This window comes from Corvus kubaryi, unplaced genomic scaffold (assembly GCF_017639235.1).
Source record: "Corvus kubaryi isolate FWS band 111438036 unplaced genomic scaffold, C.kubaryi_AGA036_p1.0 37256, whole genome shotgun sequence".
Lineage (NCBI taxonomy): Eukaryota > Metazoa > Chordata > Aves > Passeriformes > Corvidae > Corvus > Corvus kubaryi.
The window spans coordinates 6,983,009-7,005,572 of record NW_024581076.1 but is presented as its reverse complement, the minus strand read 5'-3'; the positions used below and the strand labels follow the sequence as shown (position 1 = coordinate 7,005,572).

The 22,564-nt window shown below is 41.7% G+C and overlaps 1 protein-coding gene across 8 annotated transcripts; it reads left to right on the top strand.

The window, feature by feature from the left end:
- Window positions 1-1,957: 1,957 nt before the first annotated feature.
- Window positions 1,958-15,577, top strand: GJA3 (gap junction protein alpha 3). 8 transcript variants are annotated; one of them, XR_006015335.1, is made up of 4 exons: window positions 1,958-2,166; window positions 3,589-3,666; window positions 3,882-3,972; window positions 9,047-9,131. XR_006015335.1 is itself a non-coding variant. In XM_042023902.1 (4 exons), exon 4 carries the CDS (start codon window positions 8,949-8,951, stop codon window positions 10,482-10,484), a length of 1,536 nt encoding a protein of 511 aa, XP_041879836.1. In that variant the 5' UTR covers window positions 1,958-2,166; window positions 3,589-3,666; window positions 3,899-3,983; window positions 8,932-8,948; the 3' UTR covers window positions 10,485-15,577. The 8 variants fall into 8 exon arrangements, 7 of the variants coding, with proteins under 7 accessions (XP_041879836.1, XP_041879835.1, XP_041879832.1 ...); XM_042023902.1 differs by having other exon boundaries at window positions 3,899-3,983; window positions 8,932-15,577; XM_042023901.1 differs by having other exon boundaries at window positions 8,932-15,577.
- Window positions 15,578-22,564: the final 6,987 nt, after the last annotated feature.

Genomic DNA, 22,564 nt, shown 5'->3' with positions numbered 1-22,564 from the left:
TAAAATCAAACCTCCTGCGCTTCAACTGACATTATGAGCTGAGAAACTTCACTGCACAAGGGAAGCTCTAATTTTAGGAGTTACTGGGGCTGCTGGGATTCCATCCTGTACCCTAACATGGCCTCTCATGCCCCACTGGCTTCAGGATCAACCCTTTGATACTACTACACTTACAATCATGGCAGCACTGTGTTTCAGATATATCACCCATCTCTGAACAGTCATTTGTCCTTGTGCCACCTCAAGTGCTTAGGGTCAACAGTGATCTTCCTCTCTAATGCTTTCAGCTGAAATATTTATAGGGACCAATCAAGCATTGCAAGAATACAAGAACATGGGCATGGTCGGATTCAGTTTCTCAACAGTCCTCTGCTACACACAGCCCCTCAAAGAGTCTCAAAATTTTATGGATTTTTTTTTTTTTTACTAAATAAAGCCTTAAGAATGACTGGTGTGGTTCTGGTTCCAGCTCTTTGTAGAGTGGCTATCAAGAGAAACTCATATGTTACTGCTGAATAGTTGTTGAGTCATCATACCACTTTAAGTCATTCTTCCATGGAATCATAGGATGGCTTTGGTTAGAAGGAACCTGAAAGATAGTTCCAACTCCCCCTGCCAAGGGCCGGGGCACCTTCTACTAGACCAGATTGCTCAAAGCCTTATCAAACCTGGCCTTGAACACTTCTGGAGATGTGTCATCTGCAACTTTTCTGGGAAGCCTGTTCCCAGGACTCACCACCCTCACACTAAAGAGTTTCTTCCTAATACCTAATCTAAGTCTACCCTCTTTCAGTTCAGAGCGATTCCCCCTTGACCAGTCACTACCTGCTCTTGTAACAAGTTCCTCTCTGGCTTTCTTGTAGGTCCCTTTAGGAACTGGAAAGCTGCTGTATGGTCTCCTTATAGCCCCCTTTTCTCCAGGCTGAACAGCCCCAACTCTTCAGCCTGTCTTCATAGGAGAGGTGCTCCAGCCCCCTGATCATCTTCATGGCCCTCCTCTGGACTCACTCCAACAGGTCCACATCCTTCTTCAGGGGCCCCCTGAGTTGGACGCAGCACTCCAGCTGGGGTCTCATGAGAGCAGAATAGTAGGGGAGAATCACCTCCCTGGACCTGCTTTGATCAGAACCACGTCCCACTCTGCTTTAGATGCTGCCCAGGCTGTGTGGCTGTTCTTCTTTCTCTGGGGCAACACTACAGAACACACAAAAACCTAACCAAAACATACATGATAGTAATATTTTTGAGTACTGATGCTGAAAATGTCAAGAGCTGCTTTTAGATAATAACTTTCGGAACAGTGACAACTGATCTGTGGTTTGGGGTTTTGGGGTTTTTTTCCCAACAGTTCTGCGCACAATAGCCTGACAGCTAATCCTGACTGAGGAGGGTGTGAGGGAAAGAAAAAAGGGGATGGCAACCCTTTGGGGCTCTTCATGCAGGAAGCACAGGCAGCCACCTGCGAGATTTATCTGCTCTCAGAGAGAAAACTCTCCTTGTGGTGAAAACCTTGTTCGGTTGTTTTGCTCAGGTGTCTCCGACACCTCACGGAGGGCCGTGCATTCGGCGGCAGGGGCGAGGCGCCCTCTGAGCGCGGGGCCGCAGCCGCACCCCGGCCACAGCGCGCCCCGCGGGCGGCGGCACCGAGCGGGCGGCGGCTCCCGCGGCGCTGCCTCCGCCGCAGCCCGGCGGGGCGGGGAAGGGTTTCTCACGCTTCTATCCTCAGCGGGGAAGAAACTCTTTTATTTCCCAGGAAATCCCGCGGAGGTGGGATGGGTCATCTGCACAGTGACAAACATTTCAAAATCCACGCAGAGCCTCCGCTTGGAACCTCGCGGGTGTGGAGGGGCTGCCGGCCCGTCCCGTGTGAAGCCGCGGCGGGAGGCGGGGAGGGGAGAGAGGGAGGGCCGGGTGCCCGGTGCCTTGCGGGGCGGCCGCCAGAGGTGCGGGCGGGGGAGCGCGGGCAGCCACAGGCAGGGCGCAGGGCAGGGCGCTGGGCACGGGCTCCCGGCGCCGCCCGCCCCGCCCCGCCGCTTCTGCCACAGCCCCAGCAAAGTTTGGGGGCGCCTCTTCCTCCCGCTTAAACGACCTGTGCGCCATCGCCGCCCGGACTCTTCCGAACGAGTCGCTCCTTTGCTGCTTAAAAAAGCCTTCCTCCCGCCAAGCGTAAGTAGAGCGAGCCTGGGCTGCGCCGCTCGGCTCCAGGCAGGGACGCGCCGCCCGGCACAGGGGACGCGGCCGCGGGCACGCTCCGAGCCGGCGCTGGGGGCGGGAGCCTGCCCGGGGCCGCTGCCCGCTTGCCGTGTCCCCCGGCCGTGGGATGGGCGCCGGGGAAGGGCAGGGCGGGGCCGAGCCTGGTCATCCTGCTGAGGAGGAGTCGAGGCAGGAGCCCTACTGCTCTGCATACCTTTCTGAGAGACCCCGGCACTCTGTTCCTGCCTCACCGGGGGAACTGTCTGCAGGCAGCGGCGCTCGCAGATGGGACGGTAACTGAGCCTGGTGTGGCAGGGAGAAGTGTCCAAACGTCACCAAATACTTCAGAAGATGCAGTGGAGGACAAAGCAACAAGTATTTATATCCAGGATTGTTGTTTAGGGGCATGTAATATCTTCTTAGAAGTTGCCACTAACATGTGAACATTGATGTGCATTTCAAGCCAGTTTTGTACTCGGAGTAAAGTTAAGTCTTAAATATAAAGCAGAGCCAGAATTTCTTTCAGCGTTGTAAGTGGTGCCACACAGAATGATGGAGTTCACGAACCCAAGATGGTTCCGGGGTTCCTTGAGGTGAGCTCTAAGTTATCTGGCCCATACAAGCACTTTCTACTGATAGTAGAAAAGGCCGGGTGGCCTCCCTGCATTGACCAGACTTTTACCTCACTCTGTCCACATCTTTGGTCTGAGAGTTATCAAAATGTGCCAGTTACTCACTTGTTCGCTTAGGACTCAAAAGTGATGCAAAGGATTGAGATGAATAAATATTCTTCGGAAGGTATGAAGCTTGATTAAGTAAAAACTTGCCAATGTTATAACCAAAAAACTTGTTTCATTTGTGTCTTTTTTTTTCCTGTAGGCAAAAAGTATTTGGGTTCATTGCTGATGCACTGAAGAAATCATATAAGCCTAGCATGTTATTAGGAATCCTTAGTGTGTTTGGTCTTTAAGACACTGACATAGATATGAAGAATAAATTGAACTGAGTAGCTAGAGATACTAGAGGTATTTAAATTTACCCTTAAGGTAAATTTAAAGGGAAATGAAAGAATCCTACTAGAACATTTTAGAATTAAACTAGAAAAAATTTAAATGGTTTTCATAGTACAAAAGTGTGCTTTAAGAAGTTTGAACAGGGTCTCCCTTGCAATTACTGTGTCCTCTCAGATGGATACTCAAATGTTGGAGTCCCTGGTTCTCTGCAGTGAAAAAGGGTCTTGAGTGTTTGAATGCCAGAAAGGCTCTTCTTTCCTTTTTACATCTGGGGCGGGGGGCGGGACACTCCTCACTGTGCAGTTTTTAGATCTGTGTGGCTGATGATATGTGGGCACCTGACAGCTCTGTCTCATTCATGCTTCACTCACTCGGGATGTAGGACTGTTGCCCTCATGCTCCACGGCTGTTCCGCAGTCCCCTGGTAGCTCCACACCCTTCACGCCATTTGGCTTTACTGGTAAGTCACTGTCTTTTCATTCCCATGTAGAGCTCTAAGTGGCATTTGAGTATTCTGGGGGACAAACGGGGTTGCTTTTTGTTCCTGTTTTTCTCCTGTGGCTAACAAATCAGGGCAGGGGTTTGTTCCAGCAGGGAAGAGAGGAGTTTCACAGGTGGGGTGTAGCTCTCCTCCTGGGCTCAGCCCTGCACTCCTCGCGCTTTTCCTTTACTCAGGCCAAACTTTCACTCAGAGGTCAAGTGGAGTCAAGAAGAAGTCAAAAGAAGTTTTGCCTGGGATTTAAGGAGGAGGCTCCATAGCAGTAAAGTAAGTTCAAGGTAATAACAAGATCAGTCAAGGAATTAATTTTTAACAAGTGTTTAAAATATAACGAGAGTGGTGATAGATGTGTCTGAAAGTATGACACTGGGAGCATGAAGAAAAGTATTTTTAAAATCCTCGTTTAAACAAGTTTATAAAATGAACTGTGAAACCTCTATTGTGTTTTATGAAACACTCACCGTTGTGTTTCATATATTTGGACATGGCCAAATACCATTAAGTTTCACTGGAAATTATAGTAGCTTATTCTGTGCCAGCATATATGCCAGTTTGTCTGGAATTACATGGTCACGCTACAGACTTTTCTGCAGGATGACTGCTTTTGTCTGATTTAAATTAGCAGAGTTAAGAACCTGGTACTAGAGGAGATGCCCAATTGTTTGGTGTAAAAACAAATAAAATATTGCAAGTTGTTTTAACAGTTTTTTTTTGCCATACTGCTTCATAAAATGTAGATAATTTAGAAGAAAAAAAAATCTAAATCCCAAGTTTTTAGACTGTCCAGAGAAATCAAGGAAATTTGGGCTGAATTTAAGAAATTGTATTCAGACAAGGATATCTGTTAGGTTTCTAAATATTTGTTTTGGGACGTTTTTAGGAGGTACCAGTATAATGAAATTGTAAATATGTCAAGTGTCATAATCTGGTAATGTATTTAACACAGCTGTGTACTTATTTGTGTGCATATGTGTATATAAATACATAAACATATACATGTTTGAGTAAAATTATAAATAATAAAATGTCGAATTCTGCACACCTAATACATAGTGATGAACTTCTTCAGTGATGTCATCTGAAATAAAAATAACTGGCAAATTTGTGTTACATTATAATTATTCCTCTCCTGCAGAGGGATTGATGTGACATTGCAGCTTCTAAAGTTTATTCTCGCTTGCCTGTTCTCTTTGTCACGTGCAAAGTGTGTTTGTGCATGTACTAAACTAGTGATTAATAACACAATATTGATTCTTAAATGCCATGCCAATTTTTATGAATATCCGTTTTTCAGTGTTGGTCTCAGAGGAATGACTTTCTAATACAAGAAACACAATACAATTCAATACACCAAATAATATTCAATACACCAAATAATACAAGACTCAAGTTCTTATTAAATGATACAAAGTTCATTAAGTCCTTGCTTTTCCTACCGTTGAATTAGATTGTTTTCTGAGACAGATTCTCTGTCATTCCCTTGTGGGTATTCATGGACATAATGAAATGCAGATAAAGATGTTTCATTTCTTAATCTGCATTTTTTTCCAAGCACAAAAAGAAAAAATGTCTCCTTTCACAATCCATATTGAAGATTAGGTCTTAATAGTTGCCTGTCTCTGTATTTCAGCAGCACTGAAAGTAATACTATATAGTTGAAGTTTATGTAAAACTACAAAAGCAAGCTTGGGATTATTCTCAATTAAAATATTGAGTTGTGGCTGTTTAAATTTAGATATAGGTATTGTTGAACTCAATAGTGAAAAATCAAATATTCTGAGAGCTTTGTGAACCTTTTGTTTTCATTTGATGTAATTTAAACATTATTGTATCAAGGCACCCCTTTACAATTATTGGTCTGATTTTTGGATGAGTTACATTTGCCTTAAGAATTGCTCACTGAAGAATGTATTGACATTGAAGAAAGACACAGGACCTGGATTTCTGGGAACTCTCCAGCCAGTGGAGATGTGTAACTTTGCATTGCCCTTGGAAATTATGTCCTTCCAGTATTTATGTACTATGGACAAGACACGTTTCTGGTGAAGGCAACAGTTGCTGCAATTCATACCAAGAAGTACACTGAGGTTTTTCACCTCTGTGAAGTTAAGATGCTGTGAAGTATCTGCTCGCAGGTTAAACACCTTCTCTTTGTGTGCAGGATGATTTTGCACACTCTGATATACAGAAATAAATCTTCTAACTAATGTAAGCATTAGAATAACTTTTTTATGTGTATCCTTTGAGAAGTGCATTGTGTCATGTCTCTGGTGTCCTGAATTATCTCAGCCTGGGCATTGCTGACCTGTAGTAAAAAGAAAAAAATTCTTGAGTAGTATTGGTGAATGGAGAATGATTCAGAATAAGTTAGATGGATATATTATTTGTCATCTTTAAGTTTTACAGATTGTTATTGTTCTTCTGCTAATCACTAGATAAATCCTCAGAAAAGCACAAAATATCCTGTTTTTATTGTAGCCATCATTGCCTATTGATCTCTGTAAGGGATGCACAACAATGTGCCTGTAGGGGACAAAAATTGGTACCTTACAAGTGCAGGGCAACTTTTTCAGGAGGGCAGACCAACTTCATTCTTTTTATGCAACAGAAGGTAATATCAGTTTTTATAAAAAACCAGTATGTGGCCTTTGTGGCATTGGATACAAGGGTAAGAAAATGGGACATGAGTGCTGAATTCAAGAAGATTTAATGGTCTATCTTTTTGCTGGTTAATAAACTTTCTATTACAAGTATTAGTAACAAAAGAACAAACCATAACTTTGACTGCTGAGCTGCCTATTTTGTTTGATCTGAATGGAAAATAAAGTGAGGCAGAGAGTATTGAACTGAGAAGCACAGAATAATGTCAAGAATAGCAGAGAAAGGAAATACTGAACTTAGGTTTGTGCTAAACTTCTTTAATCCATCAAATATCACATTGTTCATTTTGCTTTTCCTCCATTTTCCCACTCATAATAAGAACATGCCCAAACAACAGTTTAGTTCTGTTCAAACCTGGAACTAAACTGGGTATATCTTCAAATGGTTTTGAGTAAAAAACCCCACAAAATTAATTCATTATTCCCTTAAAAAATTTTATTTGTCAAGATTAAAATTACTTAACCATCCAAAATATTTTAAACATTATAAAATCAAGATTGATGATTAAATTTTAAAATAATATAAACATATTAAGACTATAAAAATACCATAAAAATTTATTCAGCTTTGGGCTACTGTTTTAAGAGGAGAAAAAATACATTCTTCAAAAAGAATCTGAATATATGTTAAAAATGTTTCAGGACTGTGAACATACATACACAAAATCAGTATCTCATTTTTAGTATCATTGTTTGCAGTTTATCATGTTATGTTGGAAAAAGAATTCACTTACATTAAAGGGAATGTGGTTTTGAAGAATATCAAATACGTATTTTTAGGGGGAGGTTTTGTTCAATTAACTTTGTGGGATAAAAAAGTGAATTAGTATTCCAGGATTTGCAAAACTGCAAAATACTAACGGATGTGTTATTGCTTTTTGTGTGAAAGCATACTAGTCTGCAGTTCGAGGTATTTCATTGCCTCACAGTAAAATCAAGTTATAAATAAGTGCCTTAAATAAGTTTAATTTCTTTAATTGCCTTAATTAAAAGCCTGAAAGAAGTTCAGAACAGACTTTGGAAATACTTCTTTTGGAAAAACAGTGACATAATTGCTGGAAATTACACTCATATAATGATGAGAATAGTATACTTTTTTAGGTGTAAATTCTTAGCTGTGGTGATGAACACCTTTTCTTTTTCTTGGGAATTGTAAGACACCCAGGTGTTTGGATAAGAAGTATAGGTATAGTAAGAAGTAATTAAGTTATATTTATAAAATATTCTAAGATTTTTAAACAAGAAGATAACTGCCTTTCTCATAGTGGTTTTTTTGTATGCAAATTGTTAGAGCTGAATTACAATACAAGTATTTCTGAAGGTATTGAAGTTACTGAAAGCAAAGTTTTTTATTTTGTTTTCGGTTGAAGGTTGACATATAAAACATAGGAGTTTATCAGGAGAATGAAATGTACTTCTTACATATATTCCAATATTCTTACATATAATCCAGTTAGGAACAGGCCCAGGATAACAGAAGTGATACCAGCAGATTTCTCCTGTTTCTCAATTGGAGGAAACTTGTGAGGAATCTGATATTAAAAAAAGTCTTGCATTTTAAGCCTTTCCAAATCAGCAATTGTGTCTCTGCCTAGAATTGGACTTGGGAGGCCCATCATACATGAATTGGTGGAAGCTGCTGAGAATATATGCCAGTTGTTTGTCACAGAAGTAAGGTCATAGGATGTACTTTTATTTTTTTCCAGGAAAATCTCTGTATATAGTTGCCGAAGTGACCTTGAGTTTGTTGTTTTGGTTTTTGTTTTGTTTTAATGATGTTGCAGTAGGTATGATTCAGTAACACCAGCTGCCAGGACAGTAGGGGAAATGGCATAGAAACCTTTTCACCGTTTGTCTCAGAATTTCTCATTCTTCCCAATATTTCAAGTTATTAAAATGTCTGGATTTTATTAGAAAGAAACAAATTTGAACATGATTAGGCTTTGAGAACATGCTTGTTGAGTCGTACAGATTCCAAAATTAAACTCTAAATTCCATAGGTTTTGAGTAATTATTTTTCTGTGTTTGTACAGTTCAAAAATAACAGAGGCCTGAGACATTACTAACGTTCTGAATGCTGGAATAAATAAGTTCTGGTAACAATAAAATTATTAGAGTTAGGCAAACTTCACATCACACTCTGGATACCAGTGCAGTTGCGTTAATAGTAAGATTATTCTGTTTATTTGGTCTGATTTCTACCTGTTCTTTTCTAAATATGAGCAGGAGCAGTTAGAGCCATCTCAGACAGAGGAAGTAATGTTTTTTAAAATATTTAAATCTTGTAGAAATTCTAACTTATGAATCCTTCTTGCCAGTTGTGTATAGGCACTTAAGCCTGTATGGGCTCTGCGAGAGCACTAAACATCTCCCTTCTGTGCTCACCAAAGCCTGTGATTGCATGGTCCTGGGGTTATCTAGTTCTTAATGTATATGTGCAATATTCTGCAAAAGCAAGTGCCCTTAAGAAATATCATTTGTTGAGGATCAATCTGTTCTGCCCCAGTGTTGTGTAATTATAAGATGATTTAACGTTGCTCTAATTGCTCTGATGTTCTTATTGTAGGTTAGAAATCTGAAACAATGGGTGACTGGAGCTTTCTGGGGAGACTGTTAGAGAATGCGCAGGAGCACTCCACGGTTATTGGCAAAGTTTGGCTGACGGTACTGTTTATCTTCAGGATCCTGGTGCTGGGGGCTGCTGCTGAGGAGGTCTGGGGAGACGAGCAGTCGGACTTTACATGCAACACTCAGCAACCTGGTTGCGAAAATGTTTGCTATGACAAAGCCTTCCCCATTTCTCACATCCGCTTCTGGGTGCTGCAGATCATTTTTGTCTCCACTCCAACCCTCATCTACCTGGGCCATGTCCTGCACATTGTACGCATGGAGGAGAAGAGGAAAGAGAAAGAGGAGCTGAAAAAGAAGGGAAGTGGCAAAGATGGCAACTACCCAGTAGCAGCAGCATCTGGCAGTGGTGGTGGAGGAGGCAGCAATAACGTCAAAGATCCTGTTGTCAAAAGGGGGAAAGAGAAGCTCCCAATCCGTGATGAACGTGGTAGAATCCGTATGGGGGGTGCCTTGCTCCGTACCTATGTCTTCAATATCATATTCAAGACACTGTTTGAGGTGGGCTTCATTGTGGGCCAGTACTTCCTATATGGCTTCGAGCTAAAGCCAGTCTACCAGTGCAGCCGCTCACCTTGTCCACACACTGTGGACTGCTTCATCTCAAGGCCCACGGAGAAGACCATCTTCATCATCTTCATGTTGGTGGTGGCCTCAGTCTCCCTGCTGCTGAACATGCTTGAGATATATCACTTGGGGTGGAAGAAGCTTAAGCAGGGCATGACAAGCCAGTACATCCTTGAGATGCCTGTTGCAACAATGACACCAGTTATGGTAACAGGGGAATCCAAACCTGTTTCCCTGCCACCACCAGCACCACCTGTGGTGGTCACAACTGCCACGCCGGCCCCTGTTCTGCCTGACACCCGTGCTGTCACACCACTACTGGCCCCAGTGACCATGGCATCATACTATGCTACAGCTGCTCCAAGACCACGGCCCCCCTCCAACACGACATCCATGGCAAGTTACCCTCCTGCTCCACAAATTCCTGAGGAGAGGCACCGTGCTGTGACTCCCACACCCATCTCGACTCCCGTCACCATCCCAACCCCCATGCCCACGCCCACACCAGCTGTCATCAACTACTTCAACAGCAGCAGCCGTGCCCTGACGTCCGAGCAGAACTGGGTCAACGTGGCAGCTGAGCAGCAGGGGAAGGTTTCCTCCAGCTCAGCAGGTTCCTCTACCCCCAGCAGTGTCCGGCATCCCCTTCCCGAGCAGGAAGAGCCACTGGAGCAGCTACTCCCACCCCCAGCTGTGCTGCCCATTGCTGCAGCCAACAGCGGCAGCAGCACCAGCCTGAGCGGGGCGAGCGGCAGTAGGTGGGATGTGGAGGGCGAGGTGGAGCTGTCGGGGGCACGGGCCGTCTCGGCTGCCTGCACCACGGTGGAGATGCACGAGCCACCACTGCTTGTAGACACGCGGCGCTTGAGCAGGGCCAGTAAGTCGAGCAGCTGCAGAGCCCGGTCAGACGACCTGGCTGTGTAGGGCGGTCGCCCCTGCTCGGGGGAGCAGGTGGTGGAAGGCAGAGTGGGCAGGGGAGCTGCCCGGGGAGGCCAGGCCTGGCGTGGGTGAGAAGGCCTGGGCTTCAAACTTAGACGCTTGCTGTTTTTGCACTCTGTGAGTTGTAGTGGGGAAAATTATCAACATTTTCTAATAGGTCAGAGGTGACCGAAGCGCAGCCTGTGGGCCAGGAGACCAGTCCCACTTTCCTTCACGTTCATGGCAGATCCCTCAAGGGCAGCCATAGGGGAGGCCTGCACAGATAGCAGGTGGTGATGGTAGCTGGCAGTGTGCCCTGAGGCTGCCTTTCATCCGAGAAAAATGTTAATATCCCTAGTGCCCATGCACCTTGCTGTCATCTCCCTCTTGCCCTTGCCTTCACTTCCACTCGTCCACAGAAGCTCTACATGAGCAGATGCAATGACTTACTTTCTTCCTCTTGAATCTTACGTAGCCCTATGGCAAACATCAGGGTGGTATATTGCCTATTGGCATCTGTCGTCTCTACGGACCAACTTGCCATATTAAAGGTAACTCAGTTTCTTCCATATAATATGACTTAGTGAAGCCTTTGTGCTCACAGCAAGTCACCAATGTGCTCCTCGGCCAGGCAAAGTTTAGGGAACCCCTGGAGTAGATTTTTGAGGTTCTTCTTTCCATATTTTTTTTTTTTTACTCTTGACCTGTTAGGAAGTGTTTGGTTTGACCTTCTATCCAGTGTTTGCCAGCCATGATCACACCATGTTTATAAGCCTGCAAATATGTTTGAGCATGTTTGATTATAATTTTAGCTGACTTCTAAAATTGCTTACAGGAGGACAGGAATTTAAACCACACCTTGGAAATTATTACACAGAACAATTTCTCTTCAGAAAGCAAGGATTATGATGTCAATACACTGTGGCCCCATATATTGCCCGTGGACAATTAGGATGAAGTACAGCTCTGCATTTTAGACTATTAGATATCAGCTTAAGTTTGTTGGAAAAATGCTTTTTAGAAGTAAACTTGAGTGCTTATTTTCAAGTATTTGAACATTTTAAGAATAATCTGTAGGTTTAAAGTTACTTGACTGTGTATTTAATAATTTTAGTTTGATCTTTGATCTTACAAGAAAATGTAAGAGGAAAGAAACTTACTAATGGTGAAATTCCCAAAGCAACATTATTTCCTGTTGTGTACTCTTTAACATCAATCTGTAGCGTCCTCAGGTCAGTGAAAACTGAATATTGTATTGCTGAAAAGGTGGCTAAAATACCTGGTCAATGTGGTGGCTGAAGGGTCTTTTCCAATCCCACTGAAGTCACTTGCAGGATTTCCATTCAATTTAACAAGAAGCAAGATTTGGGAATGGATCTTGCAGGCCTTACTCAAGCAAAACTAACATTCACATGAAGTTTAGGCAGCCAGATGAAATTTAGATTTTGGGCCTTAGAAAAGACATTGAAATCCTCCTTTTGAAAAATGTGTGTTTCCCTTAAAAATGGGTAGAGGAAAATACTGGTTTGTTTTTTTTTTTTTTTTGAAGGTGCAGCTTTTCTTACAACAGGCTCTGTCCTTTATTTCCTCCTTAACAAGATGTTAGTCAGAATTCTGCATGCCTGATAAGGCTCAGGAGAGTTTTGGTACAAAAGAAATACAGAATTAGGCCCAGCTTCTGTTCTAAGCAGAATCCAAAAGAACTGAAGCTTGGAGTCAGTCCTGTTGCTGCTATAGATCGAAAGTACTGTAACTGGAAAAGAGCAGTCAAACACACTGGGATATCCCTTTGTGTCTTTGAAGTGTTTGGCCTGGCAGTGCAGTCCTTACTCAGGCAAAGCAGGGTCACGCTGTAGCAAGTAGTTAACATTGCCAGTTATTTCTGCTGTTATATGTTTTCCTGAGCATGCTTATTTTATTCAACAGCCAAAATATATTCCCACCACTCAAGATTAAACATTTTTACTGCTTTCTGAGTAGTCACAAAGAGCTTCTCATGATCAGAAGCACTGTTCTGCAGCCTTTGGGCATGTTGTCTCATGATTTCCTTGTCCTGCTTGTGTTGAACCAGGTGAGGAGAAGTCCTTCCACTGCCATGGATCTTAAGGGCAGGCACTGCATTAAAAATCAATGTGTAGTGGTACAATAAAGATATTTATTAGTAGGTATTCAGCTTCAGGCATGCTCTCATGGATTTTCTGTGTTACAAGCCATAAAAACCCTTTCTGCAAGAAAACTAAAAGCCAAGTTTTGCTCTCTGTTGTATCCATGCAGCTGTGCTGAACATAGACTAAACTTGATGAAGTTGCCTAGGTGTAAACAAAAGCAAAGATTAAGATTCAAAATTTTTAGAATTACTAGCATCTATAATAGCAGTTCTTAAAGTTTTGATAAATGCCAGTTAACTATATTGCTGAAATAATGCAATATATGCATCTCTGTATTTTAGTACATCAGAGTTTATAGGCTACATTTTCCTTCCTTCTATGCTTCTGAAGAATGAAGTCAAAGTCTTTCTGGAGTGTGTTTATATAAATCAGGCCTCCTGGAATGTGTGCTTTTTTATATCAGTTCGTGAGAGCAAAACTGATGTTGTTTGATGGGGCTCTGCATCTTGCAGCCCTTACTTTAGTACTACCCTCACGGAGTATGTCCTGCAGGATTGCATCCATACTGTATATAAAAAACAGTAACAGAGATAGATTTAACTTAGGATCAACTGAGACCTAGTCTGACCTTTTCAAGTTAATGTGTGCGGTTAGACCTGCAGAGAGTTCAGATGCTTTAGTGGAATATATGGTATTTTCAGCTAGAGTAACTTCTGGAAAGCTCTAAAAGATGATTTTTCCTGTTAGGTGAAGCTCGGGGGGAGAAATGTAACTCTATTGCAACCCCTAAGAGAAGTCTGAGAGAGCAGCCTCTGCATCCAGGCAGTCCTGGCCTGAGAAAGCAAAGCTACAACTCACAGGTTGCGCTTTTAAGATCAGCTTAAGTTCCATCACGTAACTATGCAGCGTCAAGCCTCTTCATTACCTGCAGTTTCATTTGGAGTCCAGTAACTGTCTCTTCATTTAAGCCCAGGTAACTGTTTTGGCAGAATTCCTCAGTGCTTACAACTGCTTGTAGTTGCCGCATCACATCTGGATTCAGATTTGTTGAAAGAAAAATCTAATTGGTGTGGCCAGTTTTGAGGACTTTACTCGTGAATTATCACTGAATTCAACATCCTGTGAGTCGAGTGCTGAATTCTATGCAGAATTCAGCAGTTCTAGAAAATATGTGCAAACACCCACTGATTTGCAGAATAGAGTCTGTTGGCAAAAATTATCCTCTAATTTCCGAGTTGTTGACTCTTTCACATCAATTAATTACAAAGTTTCATGGGAGTTGGTAGCAAGTGATACCCTGGTTTAGTATATGGCTGTTCAGGCCACAATTCTGAAAGACCTCAGGTGCACAGCTAAGATGAAACCTGTAGGTAAGTTATCACAAAAGCAGAAGTCAGAACAGAATCATGCCTGATACTAAGCAGACTGAGTAAAACCCCCCCACATTTTTGCTCTTTGAGTAATTGTCGGAAAACTTGTTCTCTCTTACCTGAAGTTAAAAAATATGCTGAAAAAATAAAACTGAAAAAAGAAAACTGAAAAAAGATACTCTTTGAACAAGTTACCAGGTGTATGATGTACTACTCTTTTTGCAGTATATTTGTCATTCAACAAGGCATTTAGAGCTAATTAAATGTTTGACATTTTGCAGCTCTTAATATTATTTTCTGGTATGAGTACATAAGTGTAGGGTCAGTAAAATAATAAAAGCAAGCTTTAAAAATCAGATCACTATTTAGGTCCTTTTTTGGTTAGTCATGGGACTGCCTCCTCAACTGCTACAAACTGTTGTATTCCACTGAGTTCATTTGGTGACATCAGTCTGCAGGAGCAGAGTGTTGAGCCCCCGGGTCTTTTTGTTTCCTACAGACACTAACACCATGGATTTGAACAGGCTGGGTTTTTTTTTAATCCAGATGTTTTACTTTGATTTTTATTGTGAAAAGTGTGCCTTGTAGTTTTGATTTTCGGAAGTTTACATTCAGTTTTTGATTTCAGATTGCACATTTGGATGAAATAAACTGCTTTCTAAGTTTACATTTGTATAAGAAGTAAAAGAATGACTCTGCCAATGTGTTAAACTTAAAAGAGAAATGTCTTACTATAACACAGGAACTCTTCAGACATAAGGCAGTACCATTAAATTTAACCTGGTCACTGATCCATAGTATCAACTTTCTCTGTGTAATTAAAATACGGGTGTTGGATATATAGGGAGCACACCATGGAAAAAAATATTTTTCATCATGAACTCAATTATTACCAAATAAAATAAGGTTCATTATTGTTCATATGCCTTCATGTGTGTTTAGAGCACAGTAACTAGCTGTGACATGTGTCCCCTATGAGCAAAACTTGCAGCCTGGTTTAAAATTCCGAACAAAGTATTTGTGGATAAACACTGCACTGTTACACTGTAGAAAATTTTACAAAAAATAAATGTTTTTCTTTGTAGGCAAAAATAGGGTCTAAGCCTGGAAATACAATTTCATGCAAGTTATTTTAACTTTTGCAAATAAGACCATTAATGGCAATGGGACTATTTGCATAAACTAAAACCACTGATGTGATAAAGAAATTGTAGATTTGCATTTTAAGTTTGCTGTAAGATGCCAATCTAATTCTAGAATTTTTAGTTCTTGAAGAGTTATGCAAGATGCGTGAGCATATTTTAAGGTGGAGAATACATTGCTATTTGCATTGCCACTATTTCTCACAGTTAAAGGGTTCTAAAGCATGAGAAAGCTTACTCAGAACTTTCTTGTTGCTTTCTGGATGTTTGTCTTTTACATGACAGAATCTGACAACAAACATAACAAGTTTTCCGTGCAGTCAGGAACTTGTAGTAGCAATAAAACCAGCAAACAGTTAACAGTACTGTCTTCAGAGAAGTGCCTTGTATATTAAATTCTGCAAGAAGCAAGTTGATGTAAACGTTAATTTACCTCATATGTTTACAAAATTGTGACTAAATAAACTTTTTGTACCACAGCATTGTCTCTTCTAGATTAAATTTTGGTTGTGTAGATGGTCTTTTAAAATACTAATGTGATGGAACAGTTAGCTCCCTCCTGTTATTCACTTACACTGCTGCTTTCCTTCATCATATGAAGCACTCACTGAATTGCACCTCATGGAAAACTGGATGTTAAAACCTGTTTCTGTGCAGAACTCCCAGTAGCTTCAAAGGAAGTTCACAGCCCAGAGGATACATGGGAACAAGACCCAGTTGAGCATGTGCAAGGGTGAAATGCTAACTACCTGGACATCAGTGGGAGGTCTGCTTCTGCCTTCTGCCAAATACAGGTTTCACTTTTGGCTCCTGCTTTGACACAGGAGTCACTGTTCATCTCGTCAAGCGTGGCATTGGCAGCGACTCCCACCTTTCCCCCCAGTGCTGACTCACTAGCTTTCATTTATCCATCAAGCTGCCGTGCCATGAGATTGTTACCTATGAATGCATGAAGGATTTTAGCGCAGGGAAAATGTGTCCTTACAACGTGGGTTGTCCACTACATTTGAAATTTGCTGATTTGGCCCTTATAGGAACATTCACAGTTTAGCATGCAGAAGTGTAACTCAATTCTGTACTGCAAATGTACAATGTAGTAAATGCAAGTTAGTCTGAACATTGTATAGTCCCATGAGGAGGCCAGGGCCAAATTTCTGTGAAGTTTTGCTTGTGGAAAGCAGCAATGTGCGCAAGACTAAGTGTGTCTTCCAGAAGTGCTAAGTACGAAGGCTTTGTAGAACTTTATTTTATCTGCAGCACTTATATGGACCTGGCAGGTCATAGTTTCTGCTCTGTAGTACTGAGTGCTGCTCTCTCCGGAGAGTACAGTCAAGCATATTTTTTTGGTGCCTCCTTGTGCTCAGGCAGTGCTGTCTCTGCTTTACATGATGTATCCATATGGTAAACCAGACTGTTCACTATCTCTGGTGACTGGGCAGAAGTAAAGCAAGCTGACAGGTGTATAATACGGGTAGTACTAATGTGCTTAGCAGTAGTAATAAGCTAAGGAAGTGCATAAAGTGGCCTGGTAGTACCAGCTGATAACTCACTTGCCTCTGACCAAGAACATTTTGCTACAAATATATCTGGCATGCTTGCTATTTAGATGCATATTCCACAATTTTGTCGCTTTGAAGAACAGAGTACTCCCAAGGGAGCTGAGACCGTCAGCTGATGCAGACACAGCTCAGTCATGGACTCTCCCTCACTTGGGATGCAGCCACACTGCTGTCACCTTGCTTACGCTGTCTCTAAAGAATTTCTGTCTGGAGTATGAGATACAAATGTTGCTACTCTTGATGTCTGAAGGCCTTTGTGATGGTGTGGGTGCCTTTTGCTGCTACATGAGCGAGGTGGCTTCGTGAGTTTCTGGAGAAAGAGTGAAAGGTGTGTCCTCTTCATCCACAGCTGTGTTAGGGCGCCCTGAAGATTCTGGTAGTAATGAGAAGAGGTGTACTGGGGGGAATGCTCTAACTGGCTCCAGTAAATGTCTGAACAGTTGTGCTGAAAGCCAAATGAGGGGCATTCCACACATCCCGGTACTGCTGCTGCTGTTCCCAGGGATTTGGCACAGAAACAATCAGCTGGGCTTAGCAAGAATTATCGGTAAGAATGGGCTTTAACTAACCTCATCAGTGTTTCCCCACACTGTAGCTGGAATAGGAATGAAGTCAGTGATGGCAATACATGTTGCCTCTCAAGGAAACAGATGTCAGATAGCGAGATCTTAATAGGTCTGACATTTTGATCACTTTTAGCAACTGGATGTGCATCAAGTCTAATTGTCTTTGTGTCTGTTTTCACCAGACAATAGAGTAAGCAGATGCTTATCCAAACCCACAAAACTGAAGAGAGCCTTCTCATAAAGATGATCTAGGAAGACTGTTTTCCTTAGAGTGTTGTAGTCCAGGAAAACAGGGTGTTTGAGGAAATACACATTTTAGCACATGCAGGTATGTGATATTATGCCAGAATTACAGGTGTCATTAATTACTGTTAATGCATTAGTAGGACAGTTGGATTGCACCAGCTGTTCTTCATTGTATAAGTATTTTTTCATTTTTAAAGAGAGATTAGTGGTACATAGCAACAAAATACTGTTCTTCATGGGTAGTTACTTTTTTTTCTTTTCCGTGAAGTATGTGATCTGTGTATCTTTGAGTCACTAGTGGTAGTACAGTGTCTGTCAGAACTATTTTTAGTGCCTAGAGGAGGGTATCCAATGTGTGGGCTTTTGCCATACCTTGTTTTTAAGGGCGACTGTCAGCACTTATGACGGTGGCTACAGATGTGGTTGAGGTGCCTGGTGCCATTGACAGTGGCAATGAGCAGACTGACACCAAGGTCACAAAAAGCTGCCCAGGCTCACTGTGTTTGCATCACTAATGTAGCCAACTCTAACCTGTGTGTGGTGGGCACCTTTTTTCAGCCAGGTCTCCGTAATTTTAGAGGTTGCCTCCTGAGGGAAAAAAATCAAGTACCTGTAGTTCTTCACCCTCCTTATTTATTTGTCCTGTGAAAGTATGATAAAATATATTAAAATGTCCAGACCTTTGCATTTCTAAGCAGAATGAGACATGGCTCTTTAAAGAGTTCCTGTGCTTTCTAGGGAATATTTTTGAAAATAGAAAGGGCTTCACAAGTTCAAACTCTCAAAAAGACAATACATTTTTTGTTGGGATACATTTTTTTTGTGTTTGCACAGGATCCAACAAAGTCAGTGAATTGATGGAATAAAGTGAAATAAACCTATTTTCCATGTGAGAATATAGATTATATGTCTATACTCAATTTAATGAAAACTAAAAAGGAAAAGCAAACAGTTATCAGCTATCATATATCTCACTCCACTGTTTGAGAAGATTAAACTTTCTAAAGGTTTTGGCTTTAAGGAATGTTGTGGTCTTCTGAACAGAGACTAAAGGATAATTATGGTTGAACTATCCTGCCCTACAGAGGAACCTACTGTTTGCTTTGCCTGTCTTATGTAGAGGGGTTTGCTATGTAAATTCTGCACAAAATGCAGAAGTAAGCAGCTAAGGAGGTTTCGCCTAAGCAAACTCATCGTGTTTGTATTATGGATACTCTGAGGGGAAAGAATTGTCTTCGTTATGAGAGAAAAACCTGCAGCAAAGCCAGAAACACACATGGATGATTCTCTGGATTTTCTACATCCTGTAGTATTTTAGATTCTGTGCTCGATTAAAGTGGTGAAGCCCAATGCTTCAGGAGCAAAATTCTTGGCCAGGAGTCTACAAAATAATGCCTGTACTAGTGACTGCTGTGTTTTGGGATTTTGCAGCATGGAGAAGTGTGCAGTCTGCACCAGCCTCTTGCTGTGGCCTACATGAGAATTCTGTGTTTAACTTTTGGGATGTATTTTTAAAATCTCTGCTCTTTATTGTTTACAGGAGTGGACCTGTTTTTCAGCATTTCTGTGGCTGTAGGTGGAGCTGCAAGTGCCTGCCTTTGAGTTGCTTCCATGCCAGTCTCCTTGCAGCAGGCAGCATCAGTCTTTCAGAGCAGCCTGACAGCACAGGTTGCTCCTGACTCATCCAAGCTGTGGGCCTTAATTCAGGTTCAGAACTTAACCTTAATACTAGGAAGAAATTCTTGTCTTCCTGTGTAAGATAAGAAATGCCTCAGTAATTCTTGCCTTGTCCATCTTTCTGTGTTGTTTCCCTGTTGTGGAAGCCCAGATATCTGGGGGTCTCAGTCAGCACTGTCCCTGCTTCTGTTGGCCTGGTCTGTGACATAAAAGCTCATCATTACAAAAAACCTGTTGGTACTAAGGTCAGATGACATTTAGAATTTTTATTTCCCAAGATTAAGATTTCAAATCTGAATACAATATATGTTAACATATTCTTGAAACCAAGCCTGAAAAGTTTCCTTTGAAGCATTTTAAATGATCAAAACAGTGAGATGATTGTTTTGGTAGCAAAATTTCATTTTGAGAATCAGTTCTTTTTTTCTACTTTAGATTATTTTAAAATTATCTTGCAGCATGGGAAGGGTGTCTGTGCCTCAAGCAGCATCAGGCCAAACAAAGCGGAGGTGGTGATTTCTGATTTCTTCCCTCTAGGCACCTAAATTTCATTTACAGTTGTGTTTTAGACGTGTAGTTGTTATTTTGAATCTTATTCCTTCATCCTTGAGTTCAAAGTTTTCCTACCAAGGATGCTGAAGGCCCATCTCTGTAGATGATGCAGATGGGAAAATAATTCCATTGCTGCTCTGTAAGTTGGAGAGAGTATGGACTGCTTGCTGTCCATGCGTAATGGAAAAGCTTCAATGTATTTGCTTAGATGTTGAAATATCTTACAGCTAAAGCCATGACCTAACTTTCTAACAAAGTTTTGTATATCAGGAATTCCTTTTCCCTACAGCTGCTGTAGCAAGTCGTGCATGACACTGAAATGTGCATTACAAGTGTTCTGGTGTATAGGAGAAGTGCAGTGATCTGCATGTAATTTGGGCAGCTGTCTTTATTTTCAGCTGAAAGAATTCTCTCAGTTGCAACAACGTAAATCCAGTATAACTCCACCACACCGGGGTAACACAGATAAGACTTTCTTTGTGTTTAAATGACTGCAGTGAACAAGATCAATTGCAAAAAGAATAGTTCTTTTTTATAGAAAGATCTGCAAGTTTAGTACATAATGGGCCAAATTAATCTCTGTTGTAAGTACACTCATTTCAGTGGTGTTGCAGCAGAAATGAATTTAGCCTGAAGCAACTTTACAATAACTCATATATAAGCATGCCCAACTAAATGTATTACACTTTAAACAAACTCAGCATTGTCTGGAGCACAGTTGGTCTGCTGAACCTCTGAAGTTAGGAACTAACCATTGTGTGCTGAGTTTGTTTAGACAGTACCATTTTTGTTCAATTGGCTACATCCGCGGTATTTTAGTGACAGCAGGAATGTTCCCTCTGGCTACAAAGTGACATTATAGCTGTCAGACACAATTTTTATTCTGGGATGTTTATGCCTTAACTCTTTTGTGCACTTAGAAATAATATTATAACAAAACAGAGAGAAAGAAATAGTTTCACCAATTCTGAAACGTTTAATTCTTTGAGTTATTCCTTTAATTCAAAAGGCATTGAAATGCTCTTATGGAAGAGACCTCATAAGTAATACAAGTAGTCAAAGAGTGTGAAGAGTAAACCCAATTAGATCCAGAAAGTATTAATTCAGCTTTCAGTAAGTTAACGTAACATTAATTTTTCTCTGGTTTCAGGCCTGATTTCTGTGTAGTTTTCAGTTATAAATGTTTTGGTACCAGACATTGCTACATTTGCTGAATCCCTCAGCCAACAGTGAACAACAGTGGTTTTGGAGATCATTGTCTGTTCAGACTCCACCAGAGGAACACATGGGCTGAATGTTTTAGGCAATCACTATCTGTCAGAGTTGCATGAATGCCTTTTGCTTCTTCATGTTTTTGCCACGTTTTACACCATCATCTGCCCTGACCAAGAAGAGTTTGGCTTTTTTGTGTTTGTGACTCCCTTACAGCCAGCCTTACATCCTCCCTTAGCCTTCCCTTCACAACACTAAATAAGCCCACCTCCCACAACCTCTCTTTGGGACTCCAGGCCCCTGACCATCTTGACTGACCATTGCTGCGCCTTCTCCAGTTTCTCCACATTCCCCTTGAACTGAGGGCCGTGAAACTGGACACAGTACTCCAGGTGTGGCCTCGCTGGTGATCAAATAAAATCAAGCAGTTTGCCCTTATTTTCCTCCTTGAGATGATAATTCCCAGGGCAGCTGCAGCCTGACAGTGAGCACTCAGAGAAGTATGCACTGAGCTTTCTGCTGGAACAGGAGTAGATTTCTCATTCATTCACAGGTAGGTTTGAAGTAGCCCTTTAAAAGTCTTCAGCAGCAAGAAGAGGTCAAAAACAAGTGAGCCCAGAAAAGCGTAAACTGAAAGCATTGCATAGTATATACTAGAAGAACTAGGCAACAAATACTCCTGTGCAAAACCGAGTTTTTACAGGTGTTTTTTGTCATGGCTAGGGCCACATTTGGACCTATTTGTGCTGTTCCTAACAATAATCTTTGCACTTAGAAGAATATAATCTTCTATGCTGTGCATTGTCCATTTTCCTGCACTGTCTATCAAATGTCCTGCATCTCCTCTTGGGTTCATTGACTGTGTGGTGGTCAGATACCCAGCTGTCACCTTATCAGATACAGAGATTGAGGTATGACCGAAGAGCTGATTATGACAGTGAGGTCAAGTCCAGAGCTGGCAATGCTGCTTTTAGCTTGATGGGTTTGGGACAGAGGATGTGACTGCAGAAGTTCCAGTAGGCCAAGGGTGATTTCCATTTTTACTTAGTTGTCCACTCTAAGAATAGTAAGGGCATGCTTATCACTCTGGATATTTATAGGGTTCCCTACAGCAGCATAGTTTATAAATAGCTAGGGATCTCATGGCAACTATCAAAGAGAAAGGAAGTTAGTCTTTCTCAGAGTTTAAAAAGTTGCTGCTTGTGATGCTTTTTGTATGATTAGAGCTGCAACCACAGTGTCTGTGGTCCAGCCGATCCGTTCAAGCAACTTGCTCACACCCGCCTTTTTTTTAATACTGTTAACTTTTCAGTACCCTGAGACAATCTTACTCAAGGGGTTAGTCTCATCTTTGCAATGCCAGACAATATTTTCTTGCAATTTGCAACTCTGCTTGCAACTTTGCAGAGTTGCAAATTGCAAGGTTAATGGCCTCACTGCACTGACATGTTTGGACTGAGCTGCATTCCAGCCTCTGGCACGCTGGCAGCTTGGCAGATTTTTCTCCTGCATGGCTACTGTGACAACCTGGAATTTAGGCAGGGATTAAAGTACTGATTGTTGCTATGACCCAGAGATTCTTGGGAGTTCTCAACAACATTGTCCCACACATTTAGAGTTTGGCTGGGCAATGACCAGGGTGTACTAAAGAGGG